General features: G+C 49.5%; 1 protein-coding gene across 1 annotated transcript; it reads left to right on the top strand.

The window, feature by feature from the left end:
* Positions 1–4,362: 4,362 nt before the first annotated feature.
* Positions 4,363–15,041, top strand: SPRY4 (sprouty RTK signaling antagonist 4). The gene is made up of 2 exons (XM_010719230.3): positions 4,363–4,512; positions 13,992–15,041. Exon 2 carries the CDS (start codon positions 14,038–14,040, stop codon positions 14,929–14,931), a length of 894 nt encoding a protein of 297 aa, XP_010717532.1. The 5' UTR covers positions 4,363–4,512; positions 13,992–14,037; the 3' UTR covers positions 14,932–15,041.
* Positions 15,042–19,166: the final 4,125 nt, after the last annotated feature.

The raw sequence follows: 19,166 nt of genomic DNA, 5'->3' as shown, positions 1-19,166 counted from the left end.
AGAGCCGCTGTTCCCTTGCACTTACACACTCAATAGCCCAGCTATCCCAGGCCACCGCCCCGCTCAGCTCAGCCCTCAGCACGCTGCCGTAGCTCCTGGGCACATAGGAACAATGGGAACAGAAATGCTTCCACTGCCCTGAACATAGGTTTGCATTTGTTCGTTTTGTTGCTAAAAATGCTCCAGTCACATGGGAATGCCTGGGAATGCAGCCCAGGAATTTTGTTTGTAAGCAGAACTGCATTTCTGGAGATTATTGACCTGAACTGTAAATAAATATTCTGAAAAATATTAGAGAGGTTCACAATTTACGGTCCTTGAGATGGTCTATTCAATCCCAAACAGTTGGCGGGGTTCCCCACGGTCCCTCATCCATCTCCCTGCAGGTAAATAGCCCCATTCCCCTGCACTGCTACTGAGTAGATCCAGCATCGTGTCCAGAGCCTAGGATGGGAAAATCCGCATCTAAGATTTCCAGAGTTCTTCCTGATAATGCACTTTGTTGCTCTGCCAGTTGGGCAGCAGCAAAAATCACAGCAGCTTCAGCAGAGGATCCTGTCTGTTCATTACTGCCAGCCCCTACCTTTCTCTCCACCTCTATCCATGCAAACTACAGCTATGCACAGTCACGAATCTAAAAACCTTTATTCCTGTAAGGCACCAACTTCTGCATTTGCAATTTTTCATCTCAGTGAATTGCAAATACCTCTGCTCCACTGAGGTCAGATCTTGAGACTGAGAGAAAGCACCACCCAGGCCGCCATCCTCCAAGAAAGGAAACAAATCAGAGAACATTTTCAAACTGGCAACGTTTTGAAAAGCAAATGCAAAGACTGCATGCTCAGCTGGAATGAAGGATGCCAGGCAAGTCAGGTATAAGTGCAAAAACTAAAGAACTGTAATACCTGATCCTGCAGAAAACATGCATACGTCAGGCTTGCAACCCAATAATCCCAGAGCTGTGACTGGGAAGTGTATTGCGGCACTTGCAGCTAACTGCACACATCTGGAGGTGTGGGAGTCCTATCACTTGAATACTGAGCAGTTACACGTTTTGGGGCTTACAGGTCACACAGCTCTTCTGTTCAGCTCCATGCAGACCCCGTAGCTCTCATTTTATATTTTATGAATTTTTATCCTATTTTGCTGAGCTCACGGTCTAGTTAATGGCATAGGTTTGGTTACTGCGGTTGTTCATAAACACTAAATTATTCATGTGGAACCAGGTCAATAGATATTAAAAGCTGAAGCAAATTAGAAAACAGAAGTCAACGGTGAACTACTGCAGAAAGCAAAGTGCTGGTGTAATGATTCCATCCCAAAGACAGCCCTCATAGGCTGCCATGAGTCAGCTGCCGGCACTGGGAGCCACCTGAAAGCACCAGCAAGGGGACGTGCCTCAGAAAACATTTCCCTCTGGGGACATCCCAGTGTGCCTCAGGAGCCCCCCAGCCTGCCCCGAGGCGTTGTGTCCCTTCGTCTCAGGTGGTGCCTTCCTCTTCTGAGCACAGCCTCCCGGCTCACCCTGAGGGTGAACAGAACTTTGTTTGGGTTCTTGTTTGCTTGCTTGAAAACTGCTCCTGAGGAAGTGGCACAGAAGTGCACACAACAGGTTCCGGTTGCGGTGCGGGATCAGGACTGAAGAGCATCCCCAGAGCGGGCTGTGACATCTTTGTTGGTCGTGAGCCCACGCCTTGCAGCAGCAGTTACTTTCAATCCTTGTGCTAGAGCTCAAAAATAAAACCCAACGTCTCCACAGCCAGGTAAAGCCACGGAGCAAAACTACCGGTGAAGGAAGGAAGCGGAGAGCAGTCAGTGTTAATTATGCAAAATAAGATGTGACTTCAAGGATGTGAGTAATGTCTGGGTACAGACAACAGGTGCCTGATAGGGCAGCAGGAAGCACGGAGCTTTCATCCGCACCGCAGCAGCAAACAGCTGAGATAGCAGCTCGTGTCACTGAGATAATGACATTTAGTCACCTCCAGGGGGGACTGCAAAGTCTGTGGAGGAGTTTGGAGCAGAGGGAACACTGCTGCCTCATATCAGCAAGCCAGGCTTTGGACAGCAGCCATACACAGCACTGTTTCAAAGCAAGATAGAGCCCAGCACCTCTCCTTCCTATTGTATTACTGTGGGAACGGGTCTGGCACTGCCCCTCACCCACAGCAATACAAGGTCTGCCCCAACCATCCCCTGCTGGGTTGCACAGAGGAGCTCACGGAAGCAATAACTCCCAGGGGAGCAGCCCCACAGCAGCAGTGCTCAGCCCTCACACCCCTCCATCTCAGCACACACTCTTCTGTCATCTGCTTTGTGGCACTTAAGTTCAGCATGTCAGCACACCGCAGTTCAGGCTGTGGCAAGCAGGGTCACACACCAGTTGTCAACACAGCAGTCACCATTTTGCCAGTATAGTTACCATTCCCATTTATCTGCAGATATCACAGACCAGGCCCGTAATGTCAGCAATGTGGTAGAGGAGTGCTCTCCTAGTAACCATCACAGATATCAGTAAACATATCCCAACATTTCCTACTCTTCCTATGGCTAGAATCCTCACAGGGTCAAACCCATCAGAAACACATGGTGCTACCCAGGGTGGATTTTGCAGTTCAGGTCTCATGGGGAAATGATTATTGCTACTGAGAGATCTTCCCTCACCATCACTGTACTAATCACTCAACACAGAAATCAGCATTCATACAAAAAAGCTTTTAGTTCAGTGATGTTTGGCTCTCACGTTGCTGCAGTGTTACTGCATGTTAACAGAACTCAAAGCAATGTTTGATACTCACACAGAAAAAAAGGCCAAAAAGCATGGTGAGAAATCAGGGCAGGTCTGTTGCTCAGGCGTTTGGGCCTTTCATCTTTGAGTTGGCTTCAAACAGCAAAAGGTTATTTTTGAGGGGATTATAATTCCATCACATTATATTTTGAGTGTCTCCCTCCCAGCTTCTTAAAACTGTATTCCCTTCTATTGCCCATTTACTTGTAATTTTCAAAACCAGACAGAATTCCCAACCTTCAAAAAGCACATTAATAACAAAGTAAGTCATGAACAACCACATTCTCTTAAGAGAAAGCATCAATCTTGTGTATTTGAAGTCAGTAGTATTTTGAGTATGGCTCAGATAATTCTTTAGATATTCCCTTTCTTCTGTCCTTTCCTCGTCAAACTGCATCTGCTCACGACCCACAGCTGCTGCTCCCCCTCGGACTGCTGTCTGCCCTTAGAGACAAACACGTACGCAACCAAGCGATTGGTCTTTGAGCGCACACTTCCGTAGGGAGAAACCTTCCCAGGAGGCGGACTGCAGTAAGGGGCAGCGCTCACACCGGCAGTGCTGAACGCGGACCTTCCGTCACTGCGCTGTGAGCTATTAAATGTATGCTGTAAAACGACAAAGAGGTTGTTTTGTACGCTGAATTTTACTCTTTTCACATATTAAAAAATACATCATTATTCCTCGTGCGTTTTCCCTGTAAAGCAACGTGCTCCTGAGGGAGCAAACCCCAGCCCGGGGCCGTTCGGCACCAGCTGAGAATTGAAGGAGGGTCTCCATTTGCTGAATAGGATCTGAAGACATAAGGGCAGAGCGCGCGGAGTCAGGGCCAGGTTTGCGGGGGAGCCCCGCACCTACCAGCAAGCAGCTATTGTTTGCTGAAGACCATTCGAAAACCTGATCCGGGGGCTACATTACACTGCACCCAGCGGGGCTGACAGCAGCCTCGGCAAGGAAACGGCTGCAAAGCTGAGAGCGGCATCGCGACGCCTCGCTTCCATCGGGCGGGACCACATCTCTGTGGCTCGGTGCGAACCGCGCAGCTCTGCCCTTCGTCTTCTCAAAGGAGAAGAGCCATGAAATAAATCCACACGCCACATATGTAACGCCTCAGCTTTTCCTTGCTTTTTCACATCGATGATGCCAGCACGACACACAAGCTGCTATGCACGAGCAGGAGGAGATGCATGTGCGGCACCCCCGCAACGGGCCCGCAGCCCGAACAGCACGGCTGCCCCCAGCCCCGCTCCGTGCCCACAGCTACAGGGGGGCCGGGGCCGCCGCCGCCCCCCCACCCTGAGCCGCCGTTACCTTCAGGCCGGGCAGAGGGCGCGGTACGTGCGCAACTGTCACCGCCTGCCCTCCATTCACAAAATGAATAAATAAATAAATAAGCGGGGGATGGGGGCACGCAAACAGCGAGCGAGAGCCGTATCCGCGCTCCGCGGCTCGCAGCCAGTCTCTCTCCAGCCCCCCATTCATAAAAGGGAGCCGAGCATGCGCCGTGGCGCCTCGGTGCCCACCCATTCATAGAGTAGGGAGGCTGCGCCTGCGCGGTGGGGGCCGCTGCCCTCCCATTCATAAAATAGCCATTTTCCCAGGCAGCGGCTTTGCAGCACCGCGGCGGAGCGGGGGCAGCGGAGCCGCTGTCAGAGCCGCGCTCGCAGCCCTGGTCCCGGAGGGCTCCGCTCGCGTTGCAGAGATGCTCCTGGCTGGGATCCCTCGGGTAAGTGTGGGATCCGCGCTCGGGGGAATGTTACGTGGATTTAAACTGGGAAAAATCAAGCCTGCTCCCCGAGGGAAAATCTCGCACTCGTAGATGGATTTGTCCGTCCCCTTAGAGATCGCTGATCGCAAGCGTATTCTGCACCGTGACTTTTCTAACAGCAATTATCTATAATTATATACAGTAGAGAGCTGCCCGGTGCTCCCCAATTCAGAGGAGACTTCACGTTCTGAAGAAATCTCCCTTTTCCTGCAGAATTTACATTTCTGTTCCTGTAATTCTTATTTATGCCTCTCTTCTATGTTCTCCCAACATCTGCATTCAGGGGATGGCAGAGGCAGGCAGTGCTGGCCCTACTTGCGGCAGGGTGATTCGTAGGGCTTTCCAACCAGAGCAACACTTCTCTCCCTAGTGATGGGGTGTCCTCTTCTCCTTTCTCTTCAGAAAAAGGATCATAAATGTGTGGTCGTTTGGGCTGATAAATAAGAATCGGGTATTTCTTACTTTGGAATATGAATGCTGCTTTTACCTACTTCCTCTCTTTTCCGAAGCCCTCTGTCTTGGTTGTGTCATGGAGTTCTGAGCTGTCTCCATGACAGGACACTCCAGAGATCAGGCACTGGTGTGTCAGGTCTCTCCTGGGTGACCTTTGCTCTTCAGCATTTTATTTCACACAGCTGTCTTTTTTTTTTCTTTTTTTTTTCCCCCCCCTGGCCTTTGTGCCTTATTCCATCATTATTCTGTTCCCTATTTTGCTGTACATTTGGCTACTTCAGTGTTAAATCTGGATGGATTCTATATTTTAAAGGCTAAATAAGCAATAAAAATGTGTATAGAATCATTTCATAAAGGTAAATGGAATGTGTTATAGATGGAGGGGAAATGTGTCCAGGCTGCTCTTCTCTACCAACTGCGTAGCAGAGATAAGCCAGGATTTTATTTTCTGGTACTAGTCCCGGCATCAAAGGAGAAAGGCAAGCCTGGAGACGACATGTTCTGAAAATTCATTATCAGGAGGGGAATGGAAAAAGCAGACGGGGCATATAAAAGGCACAAAGGTCTTGGAGGAAAGCGGGACTGGAAATGCAGACCTTGGAAATGACAGTGCAAATGAATATCAGCATTAATCAGCAGAAAGAAAAAGCATGGTGCTTTTTCCTCGAGTGACCAAGAGATGGGTCTCGTTTGTGGATTGATATCTTTTATGGATTCAACTTCTGCTTTAAAGGGTGTAGGAAAGAAAGGCGGAGAAATGGAAAGACATCACTGATTAATCCAGAGCACAAAAGGCACGTTCTAGATTCTTTAAAACTTCTCCAGCTGCTGCCATCCTTCCAAGCCACACTAAGGGTGCTGGATATCAAAAAAATCAGCTTAGGAATTGTAGTTTAATTAGGTGAAGGGAAATTTCCCAATATGGAGGCTTTCCCCCTCGCTCTTTATTTTGGGTTGAAGAATAAAGTTATAATTTGTGTCTGAATCACAATGATCTTGATGACTAGCTTCCCCCTTCTCCTGACTGATAGCAGGAGGGGGGGTTGTTCTCAGTTATTGGAACCCCACTGGGGATGTCTCATTGATAGATGTGCCATTTTCCATGGGCTACTGTGTTTCTGTTGCTAGAAAGGACTCTATATTGGTATTGTAAAATCAAATGGACTATTTCTGGGCACTGCAGTCCTTTTGAAATTGTGTGTGAGGTTTGTGCATGGGAGAAACTATTTGCTCTCCTCCTGAAACTGCAGAACAAAAGCTGTTTTTATGGAATCGTGACTAATTCCTGGATCACGCTGGGAAATGCTGCATCTCCAAAAGCACCCCCCCTCCCCCTGACCACCTCCCAAATAAAACTGCAATCTCTTCAGTGAAATGAAATTTGCCACCTTTGCAACACTACAGCAATAATTAATTCACAGCTCTGATGGTTTTCCAAATACTGACCATAAAAGCCTAACATTCATTAATCACAGTGCTATGCGATTTTCCAGATTCAGCCCTATCCTTAAACTTGCCTTTTTATAGGCAAGCAGTCACACAAGTGTTGCTTGTTTATTCCTTTTCAATGCAACACAACGTAATTCCGTCAGATAATAAAATCCTTATAATACGGTCATCATTTTGGTACCATTAGCTTAATAGATCACATCTGAGCTCAGTTTTCTGGCCTTAAAATAAATGTTCTTATCCAATAAAAGGCCTTTACTGAGAAATTTGAGTCCCTGGAGATCTGAATGTTCACGGGCCAAAATGTGCTTTATTCACTCACACCATAGGAACAGACTGGAGCTGGACAGAGACAGCTTCTTGGAAGTCTACGGCTCTCATTTCCCAGCTCCTGAATCTCCCAGCTCTGGCAGAAGTGCAGGGCCTCCTTTCAAAAATGGCAGATTTCCCCAGTAAGCTTTCTAATTTTTTTTCCTCCTTACTAGTAGAGAAAATTCTAGCTGTCCTCATGTAGACAAGGCTGTTAAGTGGGGAAAAAAGGATCAATACCAATATTGCGTTAATGTTAATTCTCACTTCATGGAAAAGAGTCTTTTTTTTTTTTTTTTAATCTGATTTTAAAGAATTCACTGCTCAACTCAAAACGTAAGCAGAATAAGTCAGTCTTAATGAACTCCAACATCACATATTGCTCCGCATCACACATTTACAACGTGCTTACCGAGGGGCCTCCTCTAGCTTCAAGCATAGCCCTCCCTCATTAAAAACTTTTATTGAACCTTTTCACTTGGGGCAGCAGCAGCACGGCCTCCATCACTGCGGAGGTCTGGGTGAGAGGTGTCCTTAATGCCACCCGAAGGCCAAGGCACCGCTGTCCCCTTGCAGCTCCCTGTGCTGGGGTTTGGGCCGTGGCTCCCTGTGCCCCATGCTGCAGGAGGAGGCACACAGCAGGGATGCTCCTCTGTCACCCACCAGGGCCAGGCTCTGCCTGCACCACGCTGTGCTGCACCCTGCGGGTCTCACTCCTCTCTCTGCAAGTCCTGCTTTGCGGCAAGGACAGCTCTGGGCCCGTGCCCCCTGGCTCTGCCCACAGCACGTCCCATGTGCTCAGCCAGGAGCTGCCAATGGAAGAGCTGGCAGATGCAGAAGGCAGCACCTTTGAGTTTGCCCGAAAGCACTGTGGCTGCAGCTGAGATGAACCCTTTCTAGATAAGATTTTCTAGACTATACAGCCAAACCGCCATAGAAGTGAGAACACAGGCACGATCGTTCTAAAAGTAGCAATAAATTAGAGGAAGGACCATTCACACAGGTTGCCATCGATTCTGAATGGTGCCAACATGCACAGGCTTTGGAATATCTATGGCCTCCCTTGACAGCAAGATGCTCAAGCCTATTGTTTTCAATTATGACAGTTTCTTTGTATTCAGATGCATCTATAAAGATATTATTGTTGTGGTTTTTTTGATTCTTTTCCTTTTGAGACATTTCTGTCTCAAAATATCATATATCCCATTAGAGCAAAGAAAACAAGCAAATTTCCACAGTGCATTTACTGCCACTTTTGCTACGAATATTTTAATCTCCATTAGATGGCTGTCACTTTTCTCTGAGAGAATGGAATTCAGAATGCACGCGGATAACAGCAGGTCTAATGACAATAGCCAGAAGGAGGTGCAGCCTTGCTGTTGGGCAATAAGATGCCAGGGCCTCTGTGCCATCCCTGAGCCACAGCAGTGCTCCATGGCCCTGGAAGGCTCTCTGACAGCAGTCAGGATTTGCCCTTTAATTTCTCTGCAGTAATTTCCCCATCCTTTCTTCACAAGGGTTTGTGATGCTTCGCAGTCTGGAAAAACCTTGGAAAAATAGTGATCAAGTTCTTACTGAAAATTCAAGTTTGGTTTACTTTGCTGGAAACGCTTCTCCAGCTTACAGAAGGAAGAGGACTCTTCTGACCCCATTACCTTTCTTCTCACCCCATGTCATTATGGCAAGGTGCCTCGGGGTGACAGCACAGACCCCGGGGGCCCAGCAGCTCCAGCCCTACAGTACAGGTCTGGGCTCAGCAGAGGTGCTAAGGGACAGCCCAGTGCCAGCAGTCCCAGTGGAAATCTTGCTTAGGAAGAAATCAAGTGACCCCTGATCTTCTGCCCTTTATAACTGTGAGTGCTGGGAATTTTTGGTGGCTACGCTACTCCTGTGCTCATAACAGACCCCAGGCAGCCCATCTGGGCTCTTCTTTTCTATTACATTTAAGACTGAGCCCAGGTGTGAGCACATCAGCATCTGCATGCTGAAGATGGCTGGGGCAGAGCAGCGTGCCCTGCATGGTGCTGGCTGCCTCACAGAGCACGTTTTCCTCTTTTCCTGCTGACTTCAGCGGATGGGGCACTGAGGGGTTGCAGGCTCACATCAATGCTTCCCAGAGCCCAACCTGGGAGCATTGCTTCCAAACAGGACCCAATTCCAGACACCAGAAGTCCTTTATTCTCATTATTTGTTTGTTACCACACATCTATAAAGTTGTTAAATGTACGAGGCCATATTAGAACCATGAACTAATAGGTAATTGAGGCAGTTATGAACAGCACGCACATCTGCACTCATTAAATATGTACTTCGGGATCCTTTTTGTTCTTCAGTAACTGGAAGACAAGTTATCCCACTTGAAAATAAAAATGCCAGAACCTTATTGCTTTCAATTGCAGAAATGGCTCTGAATACATTAATGGGAATGAGCTTTCCTGTGGGTTATTATGGCTCTCTCACAGAATTGCCCACAAGGATGTTGCTTTCCATAACATTATGTAGGCAAGTCCAAAATCCTATTAAAACATAAGAACACTTTTGTTTCAACTTCATTGGACAAAAGAAAGAATCTTACGAAACTTCTGAGTCTGAAAACAACCACCAAAAGACTTCAAAACACCCACCGGTTTCCTACAACTCGAGGATTTGCAATTATCTTGTATAATAGGCATTTTAAATGGGCAATACCCAAACGGAGAGACAAAACAAGAACTGCAGCACATTTATGGAGCTGGCTCTCTGAATCCAACATAGATCCTTTGGAAGGGAATATATTTTGACTTCAGAACGGTATGTGGTGAGCAGCCCTGCAGCTCCTGGATGGCACAGGGGGAGAGATTTTCTCTACATGGGACTGTGTTGACGTTTCTGCTTTGAAAAGAGCTTCATTGTTTTACCTAGCTCTGAAGAATGAATAAATCCCAATGTAAGAACATACGCCTGAATTTCCCTTCCTGTTGCCTACTTACAGAAAATTGCCTGTACAATTGCATCCAGTGAATTTGTGCCCACGTTAATGTTATAATATGTTTGCAATTACTGATGATCAAAGGTTAACCAATTTTGTTTACAAGTATTGTGTATGGCATTTTTTCCTCAGAATTAAAATGCTATTTCCAGTCAGACTGAATTAGCACAATGGATTACAAAGGCACTGCAGCAAGTTTCATAGCTTTTATGAAGTTATAGTGCTTAAGTACCTTGGATCTCCTTGGTTATCTCCTTGGATTCTACTTGATTATTGCTTCTATTTTTCTTTTTCTGCTCTCCTCAATCTACAATTTTCTCTAAATGCAACATCTCATTACACTAAATCCATTCAATCCGAGCAATTAATTCAGTATCTCTGAACGTTACCAAACTGATGCTGCCAGAAGGAGCTCTGCTCCCAGCACCAGCAGCACGAACCGCAGGGCCCAGCAGGCTGCTCTGAGCGGGTGGGCTCAGCTCTTTGAGCCAAGGTACCCACGGCTCCAGTCCTTTGTCAAGGGCTGAAGTTCAGCCTGGTCACCCCGAGCACCATTTGGGTGGGAGCTGCAGGTTTTGGTACCTCTGTGTGCAGCAGCGCCGTCCTCACTGGTGAATGTCCATGCACAGAACGCTCCTGGTGGGGAGCAAGGAAGGGCACAGTGTCCCACTCCTGGAACAGGAACAAGTGAATGTCTTACTCCTGCCTCCCAGGAGCTACCTGGTATCCCCACACATCCCCGCAGGCTGACTGCCTTTCGCAAGCAGACTCGCCTGTTTGTTCCAGCCATCCTGGCACCGTTGCAGACTGGTTGCAGCCACATTTTTTCCCCGAGGAACACAATAACCAAAAAAAGACCAAGTGCTGATGCCTTCGGGGTGTCCCAGGGCAGGATGTCAGCGTACTCAGGCAGGTACACCTCAGCCTGCAAGAACTCATGGGAGCAGTCTAACTCTCAACTTGCCCCTGGTCCAGCACAAGCTCTTACCCAGAGAGCTCCCTGGGATCCCTGTTCTGCATGAGGGAAGCACCCACCTCCTGCAATACAGCCACAGCAGCCCTGAACCCCTCACCGTGCCACACATTTCTCTGAGTTCAGCCTGCTAACAGCTGGCAGTAGGACTGACTGATGCCTGCCACAAAATCCAAAATCTCTTTTCCTAGGATGCAGGCATCAGGCTGAAAGCAGTTCAAGGAAAGACGTAGCTTTAGGGATGTGCCAGTGGGAGCATGCAGAGACTGAAACAAGCACACCATAAGCTGTCATCATTGTTCCCATAGACAGACCCAATAGGCAGGCCCAACACCCAGCTCAGCTCCAGAGATGCGTGACCTGGATCTGTCACCAGCAATCTCACTGCACTGCTGAGACCTGTGGCAACAAGGCCGCAGCAGCAGCATAGTCACAGTCCTTGGAAAATCCCATAAATATCAGTGATGTGCTTTGTTGATGTGTAACTCATGAAGTGAGAGCAGCTAACTGTGGAATTCTTTGCTTGGCAGTGAGGACTGGGCAGAAAGGAGGGACTGAGTGGGGCTAAACTGGAGGGTGTGAAAGAGTGGTGTCTGAAAGCTGAGCTGCTGCAAGGCAGGCATAGTCTGGAGCAGGGGTCAGGTAATTAGGAGAGCTGGATCTCATCTGGATCCAAAGGCTTTATCTGAAAGGATCCCGAGCCCAAATACCTGTGGGCTCTGCCCCACAAGCATTTTTTTTCTCTCAGAAGGACAATTTGAAGCAGAATTATAATGAAAAGAAAAAAAAAAGATGATGAATCATTTTCAGCATTAACTATCCTGAAGTGGGGTACTTCGTGTAGGGTTCATCTCCTTCCTGTGATAATTAACACTGAAATCCTGATTAGCATTATCTTTTGAAGTCTTCCTGCACATGGCTGTGCCTGAGCACACAGCACTGCTGGTTTTGGGGGTTTGGGAGTGACAGACTCACTGCCTACGGCCACCAATTAACGTGATGATGTAACTTCAAGCGACAGCATTGATAGTGCTGGGCCACTGCTGGCCACACAGCTCCAAAGCTGATGGAAACCGGCCTGTTTGGTTGCCACAGTCAGTAGCACAGAGCACTGTTAGCACCGTGGGCACTCAGCCTCAGGTCCATCCACATGGCCAGAGGTGTGGGACAAACTGCACTGCTCTGCACAGCACACCTCAAGGTAAATGATCTACGGATCCAGTCTGAACCCACAGCATAAGGACCAAACTCCAGAGACCACAGCAAGCGGGGCTGAACCCAGCCAGAGCACAGAGTCACACGCGAGGAGTTATCCCAGAGTTATGGGGAGCTGAGGAAGGCAGCAGGAAGGACAGACGGACAGAGCAGCACGCCACACCTCCGCTCACACTTCCTTCCATTACCTCCCATCTCTCAGCAGCTCTGCTGCACGGACTGCCCCGGTCAGCACAGCTGCCTCTCTTCAGAGGAAAGAAACAGCTGTGAAACCGCAGCCTTCCTGCAGCGCCCAGGGACGGGACGCACCGCTTGGCTGAGCTCAGCCTTGCTGCGAGTGTTTGTTATGTGACGTGGGGCTCTGATGCCCAGAAGGATGTTGCACTTCTTCCCCTTCGCATTCCCCACAGTTGTCAGAATCATCGCTTATCTTTACTTATGAAATGCAGTAATTAGGAAATAGATGCTTTAAAAGCTCTCGTTGCCAAAGCATCAATGAATAATGAAATAAATCTGGATGAATGAGAGAGACCCAGCAGAGAACATTAGCTAGCAAAGAGGAGCAGCATGGCAATGACCACTGCTGCTGGCAGAGGAGCACTCTGTCCCCTCAGGCTGTGCCATGCACTGCCCACACATCGGAGCTCCTCCTGCAGGAGCCCATCTCCCATTGATCACAGCCACACCGATGGGTTTGCAGCCCCTCCAATGTCAAAGCAACCTTTTGCAAAGATAACAGCAGGCTCTAGTAACATTTTTCCCTTTCTCTTTCTGAAAATGTGTAGTTGTCCATGCTCCAGTCATTGCAGTTGTTTTACACTTGGAGTGGGGATATACTTTTACAGAAACATGCACATTTAATCTCAGTCATGCACTTCTCATATAGCAGCTGGTCGCTGACCCAGTCCATACAGCCCGCCTAGCATGGAGGCATTTAGTGCTGTTGGAAAAGGTTCATTTATTTGCCTGAACACAACTGGAAATGCCTTTGGCAGCTCCCTGTTTCCTTTTTCTTGGTACCAAAGCCTTTCCCCTCCTGTAACTCGCTCCGAAGCTTTACTCACCACTTCTTTAAACTGATCTCCAACATTATATTATTTATGAATAAAGGTCACCCAGCAAGGAAATGGCACATCTACCAGAAAACAATGTGCACTTTCTAAATTTGAACCGAGTAGTTTCCGCTCTTTGATTTAAGTTTAGTTACTTCCTGTGGTTTCTTGTCCTACGCTGCTGTTGAATCTTTGGATCTCCTCCAGGATAAATTGCACTCTTTCAATGAAATTAGAAACTGTAGCAACAGAGGGCTCAGCTAGCAGAGCTGGTAAACAGCCCTCGAGCCAAATATCAGTGCACTCTGTGTTTTGAAGAAGGGCCCAAGCCCTGCAGGAGGTGATGCAGCACAGCCCCACCTGGCTGCGTGCTCCCCAGCCCCCACCCAATCTACTGCTGTTGTGCAACCGAGAGCAGCTGAGTGAGAGCTGCCTCCTCCCGCAGGAGGGATGGAAGCAGCCTTAAACCAACAGCTGCCGCTGGGGATGGACGCTTCCTGAGGCCGAGCCGTCCTCCCACAGCTGATGCAGAGCCTGGGCTGCAGGGCAAGCATTCCATCCAGTGCTCCAGTGAGGTTTTGTGCCTACGAGCCGCTCTCCTGCATCATTTGGAAGGGGTCATTGTCAACTGAGAGAAGTGCCCAGACGCAGATAAGTCATTTCGAGCAGTTTGCCAACAAAATACATGTGAACATACACAGTAACCCTGAGGTCTCAGCAGGAAAAAAAAAAAAAAAGAGAAACAACCACTGGAGAGCACGCAGTGATGGTGACCTACCGAGGCTGGTGTCACCTATGGGCAAGGGTATGGAGTGGGAAAGAACAGCCAAGAAAGCAATGTACTTTACACCTGGGCAGGCTCTATGACCTCCTGCTGCGTGACTTACAGACTTTCTAAGAGCTTTTGCATGATGAGTCAGTGCACTGAGCCCTGCTTGGCCTGGGGTTGGAGGATAACTCAATAACAACATGCTCTTTCTCTCCCCCATCCCTTTTCTATCTCTTCTCCTCCCCGCAGGACACCTAAGAGCATATTTCTCACCAGTGCTCAGGCTGCTTTATCAATGGAGCCCCGGATTCCCCACAACATCACCGTCGTCCCCAACTCTGTGATGGTCCAGCCCCTGCTGGACAGCCGGATCCCCTACGGGAGGCTGCAGCACCCGCTCACCATCCTGCCCATTGACCAGATGAAGACGACCCACATAGAGAACGACTACACTGACAACCCCACTGCTCCCCTGCCGGCAGCCCCCAAGAGACCCCGGGGTCCCCATGAAGCAGCCCCGAGCCACGCGCAGCGCTGCGAGCAGGACGTCACCCACCCCTGGATCTCCTTCAACGGGCGGCCCAGCTCCATCAGCAGCAGCAGCAGCACCTCGTCTGACCAAAGGCTCTTGGACCACATGGCCCCGGCACCCGTGGCTGAGCAGTCCTCACCCAGGGCGGTGCGCATCCAGCCCAAAGCAATCCACTGCAAACCCCTGGACCTGAAGGAGCCCGTGTCTCAGGAACTGGATAAGCACTTTCTGCTGTGCGAAGCCTGTGGGAAATGCAAGTGCAAGGAGTGTGCACTGCCCCGGACTCTGCCGTCGTGCTGGGTGTGCAACCAGGCGTGCCTGTGCTCGGCGCAGAGCCTGGTCAACTACTCCACCTGCATGTGTCTGGTCAAGGGTGTCTTCTACCACTGCACCAACGAGGACGACGAAGGCACGTGTGCCGACCACCCCTGCTCCTGCTCCCAGTCCAACTGCTGCGCCCGCTGGGCCTTCATGAGCGCCGTGTCCCTGGTGCTGCCCTGCCTGCTCTGCTACCTGCCCGCCACCGGCTGCGTCAAGCTGTCCCAGCGCTGCTACGACCGCCTGCGCCGGCCCGGCTGCAGGTGCAAGAACACAAACAGTGTCATGTGCAAGGCACTGCCCGAGAGCAAAGCCGGCAGGGCTGAGAAGCCCTTTTGATAACTGGGGAAGGAGGGAGGGGGGAGGATGCTCCCCAAGGGGGTGGAGTTGTGTTTTTTCATAACCTGTGTTCTGAGGATAACACGAGCTTTTCACCTTCAGAGAAAGCAGGAGCAACTATTTCTACAAACTGAAGCACTTCGGGTCGTTCAGGGTTTTGGGACTGGTCAGCATTCAACTTCATAGGGCCAAAGGAGGAATCTCAATCACTCGGAGCAAAGCCTGCAAGCCCACGTACAACACAATGCACACAGCTGCTCACCGCGAGGACCCGCAGCCGCTCACTTACCAGTGCACCAGCACTCACATTTCTCACCACTGCTTGCAGAACACCGCCTTGAGCTGACATCCATTGTGGGATTCCTGTTTTCTCCCCTCCTAAGCCACATTCGCTCCCAGCTGCAGGTGGAAAAAGTGCTCCTTCCCAGCCTCCCCCCCCCGCCCACCTGCTCCATTATCAGGGCCACCTGTGTGCAGCAAGCCCTCCCCTCCAGCTTTCTGCCTCCCTCAGAGGGTCTGAACCAGAAGTAGACACACAGCACAGTGCTGTGGGGGTCTCAGCATTTAGGCACGGTGCTCTGTTGTGTGCTCACCTGCTCACGTTGCTTTGGAGCCTTCAGCAGAACGGGGTACAGGTCTGAGCCACGTCCCAGCACTGCGCTGCTCTGCCCCAATCTGTAGCACCAGGTTTCATCCCATCTAATGCTGATTTTACACCAACAGCACACGCCTGCCCCAAAAGGTTCAAATCCCTGCCATGTGCTCACTCCCAGAGCAAAGGCAGTCTTAACACAATCTGTGAAGTTCAGATATTCCATATTTGTTTCTCTAAAACTCTCAGCCCACGAAGACTGAAGCGCAGGATACACATAGGTGCGTTCATAGAATGCCGTCACCCAGTACCTCCTCTCTGGGACAACTCTTTGCTCTTCAGACATTCTTTTTTTTTCATGCAGGGGAGGGATTGGCACTCGCGTGCATCACATCCCACTCCCCTACTTTATTGCTGCTGTTCAGCTTTTGCGTCCTCTGTACAAAAGGTTTGCTTGTAACGTTTATTTAGCATGAGCCCCAGTGGCAGTAACCCCATTGCTCTGACAGCTGCGAGGTGCCAACAAACCACCTTTGCCTGAGCACACAACGCTGTCCTAAGTGGGTAGGTACTAATTGCATGCTGAAAAGGGATCCAGTCTATCTTTTCTCTTTATTTTTTTAATTAGAGGAAATTTCCTCAGTAAATGCACAGCAGTGACAGTGAAATGTCATTCCTAATTAGCAAAGCAATAGGCAGAGCTCGGGCAGCATTTCCAGGAGTGCCATTTGCTCGGCTGCAATGCAGTTGCTGCGTAGAGGTTGGCAGGAGCGTGCTGATGGGAGGTCTGGTGTCTTTTGTTTTAGGAATCCGTTTACCTTGGATGACTTGGGGTTTGGTTACGTTTAATTCTGGATATTTAATGAATGGTGAGTTTTAAAAAAAAGTTTCTATATTTATAATATTTACTAGCTTGTATGTGATAAATTGTAGGAAAGGGGGCATGTCTGTTACCAGATACCAATTCCTATGGTTTATCCTCATGTTGAACATATGGGGACACCAGAAAGAAGGAAGCAGGTGGGGCTGTTCCTATTATCTTGCACAAATGAGAGGGGAAAATGTAAGAGGCAAATCAGCCCCTGTCCAGCTGAGCTGTTGGTTGAATGTATAAAGTATATGTATTTAATAATAGAAATAATTTCCCCAAGATACAATCAGGCCAGAAAATGCAGCAGGAGGGGCAGCTGCTATGGGAGCACACGCAGTAGCCAAATGGCCCCTACCTACAGGTCTCCCCTTTTTGACCCTCTGTCCTTGGCCGTTCCTGAGGGGTCTGTACTGAAAATCTGCAATAGCAAATCCCATTGCTAGCTGCATGGTTCCTGCCAGGAAATGCAATGTCAGAGTGGTTACCACTGTGCCAACCCTGTGCCATGCCCGCCCCGTTCCCCAGTGCAACGAGGCTTCCGCTCCTTCTACCTTCATTGTACATAGTTGTAAACTATTTCTCTGTCGGTTTCTTTTAATACATAAATCCTGCTGTGATGTAAGCCCACCACTTGCTGGAAGACTGTACTGTGTTTGTGGATGTGTTAGAGCAGTGGTTGATGTAGCAGTGCTCCCCCACCCCGGGACCCCGCCAGCTCTGCAGCTCGGGGCAGCTCGGCTCAGAGGCAATGAGGTCCTGCTTTCCCCATCCCGATGCCCCCCTTCCCCTTTTCCTCTGACGGTACTTGGGTCTTGTGCCACCCCCAGGTCCTACAGGCACGGGCTGCGCTGCCTCTCACAGAGCACTACCCAAAATTACTGCCCGGTGCCGTGCGACCCATGGGGGGGCTGCAGCAATTGGCACTCACAGCCCCCGGTGCCCCCCCACCTCTCTGCCCCCCACACTGAGCGAGGCCTCCCCACCCCGATAGCATCCTGCCACACTTGCACCCTGAGAAGTCACCACAGAAGGTTTTTCTTTGTATAGAATATTTATTTTGAAGCTCTATTTTAATAGTATTTATTTTAGAAAGTCTACTATTGTAAGAGTTCTTCTGTTTGTGAAGAAAAACAAGTACTGATGAATGTACTGATCTAGAAATTATATATATATATATATAAATATATATTGTTAAATATGTAAGTGGCTGTTGTGGTTTGTCTTAAAAAAAAAAAAAATCCTGAAGAATGTTTGTAGCAATTATCCTAAAAATAGAAGTGCAGAGCAGCCCCAGGTGGCAGCCCCAGGGCTCAGCCCCGCTCCCATCCCTCACAGTGCATGGGAGAACCGGAGCAGGGAAGCTCCTGGCTCTGCCCGCTCACAGGAGCAGTTCTCTCCTTCCCTCCCCACACATCTGGGAAGTCTGGGTTGCTGTTAGGCTACACTTTCAGCAAAGCTGAAGCTCAACCCTTCGCTTGAATGTTTGGCTGGAGATGAAAAACCACGAGAGCAGTACCGATCCTACAGAGCCTTCCAGCCATTCAGCCCTATTCCCACTGCTGTGTTCTCATTTCCAGGCTGCACACAATGGCAGTGGGATGGAGATGGGCTCAGGGGAAAGCCGGCAGGGTTCAGCACTGCCACTGCCTCCATCCAACCCCAGTAGAACAGCACGTGCCTGGCCTCAGGCAGGTGCCAGCTTCCAGTGCCTGAGGCTGCAGGAAGAGAACCACAGATGTGTTGTTCCGTGGGATCTCTGGCACTTTATCTTGCACAGGGCAGTGCGAGCTCCTGCAGCCCCGCAGCCTTGGCCAGGCTCTGCCCAGAGACCTCCTGAGGCTGTCACGGCATAACCACCAAAACGCAGCGGCTGTGACCAACTGAGCTAAGGGCTGTTGGCTTTCTGTCCCTAGATGGAGGTGGTCCAGTGGTCGAAGCACTGGTCGGTACACACACCATGAGAGAAATGTCACAGCACACAGGAGATGGCAGCGGTGCAGCCTGCCTGTTCCTGCCAGCACAGAGATTGGGGTTGCTGCAGAGAAATCCCAGTCATCTGCATGAAGCTTCTGTTCCCCATCACCTTCCAGAACACCCCGGGCCTTTCCATCCTATCTGCAGAGATCCACAGGCAGATGACCTCTCACCACCAACGCTGGGACACAGACATTTCCTTTGGTAGAGACCCAACAGGGAGCAAAGTTCCACCAGGAGCTGCAGCAGAATGGGTTCCAGCTCCAGGCGGCACATTGCACACTGCCTGCTCAGCTAACCCGGCCTGTGCCCTGCCCCAGCAGCACGCCAGGCTGCTAAAAATAAGGGCCCAGTCGGTTTGTACCCATTGCTGTTTATTTGCATGAGCTTCACAGCTCAGCTGTGACTCACAGTCAGAAGCACTGCGGTCCTCATCCCCAGCAGCAACCCAAGTGCTGCACCCAGCCCAAAGTGCTGCTGAAAAATAACAGAGAGACAGCTGCTGTGCTGCACAGGTCCTGACACTGATGCCAAAAAAGTCTGCAGTGGGGAAAAGATGCGGAATTTATGTTGCCTTTATTTAAAGCAGACTTAGCCAGGATGTGTAAATTTAAACTCGAGTTTGGCAGCATCGGCTGATGTCTTGCACATCAAGCTTTGCAAATATCAGCTCGGTGCTCACGTCTCTCTGCTGGAAGCACACCAGCGCAGCCTTGTTGATTGGACAGGAGATGTTAAAGTAATAACTTCTCATTCAAAATCATCCCCTTTTTGTCACATCAATTTTGCTTCTGTTTT

The sequence above is a fragment of the Meleagris gallopavo genome, chromosome 15 (assembly GCF_000146605.3).
Source record: "Meleagris gallopavo isolate NT-WF06-2002-E0010 breed Aviagen turkey brand Nicholas breeding stock chromosome 15, Turkey_5.1, whole genome shotgun sequence".
Classification (NCBI taxonomy): domain Eukaryota; kingdom Metazoa; phylum Chordata; class Aves; order Galliformes; family Phasianidae; genus Meleagris; species Meleagris gallopavo.
Note: the sequence above shows the minus strand (reverse complement) of the source record. Positions and strands in the feature narration are given on the sequence as shown.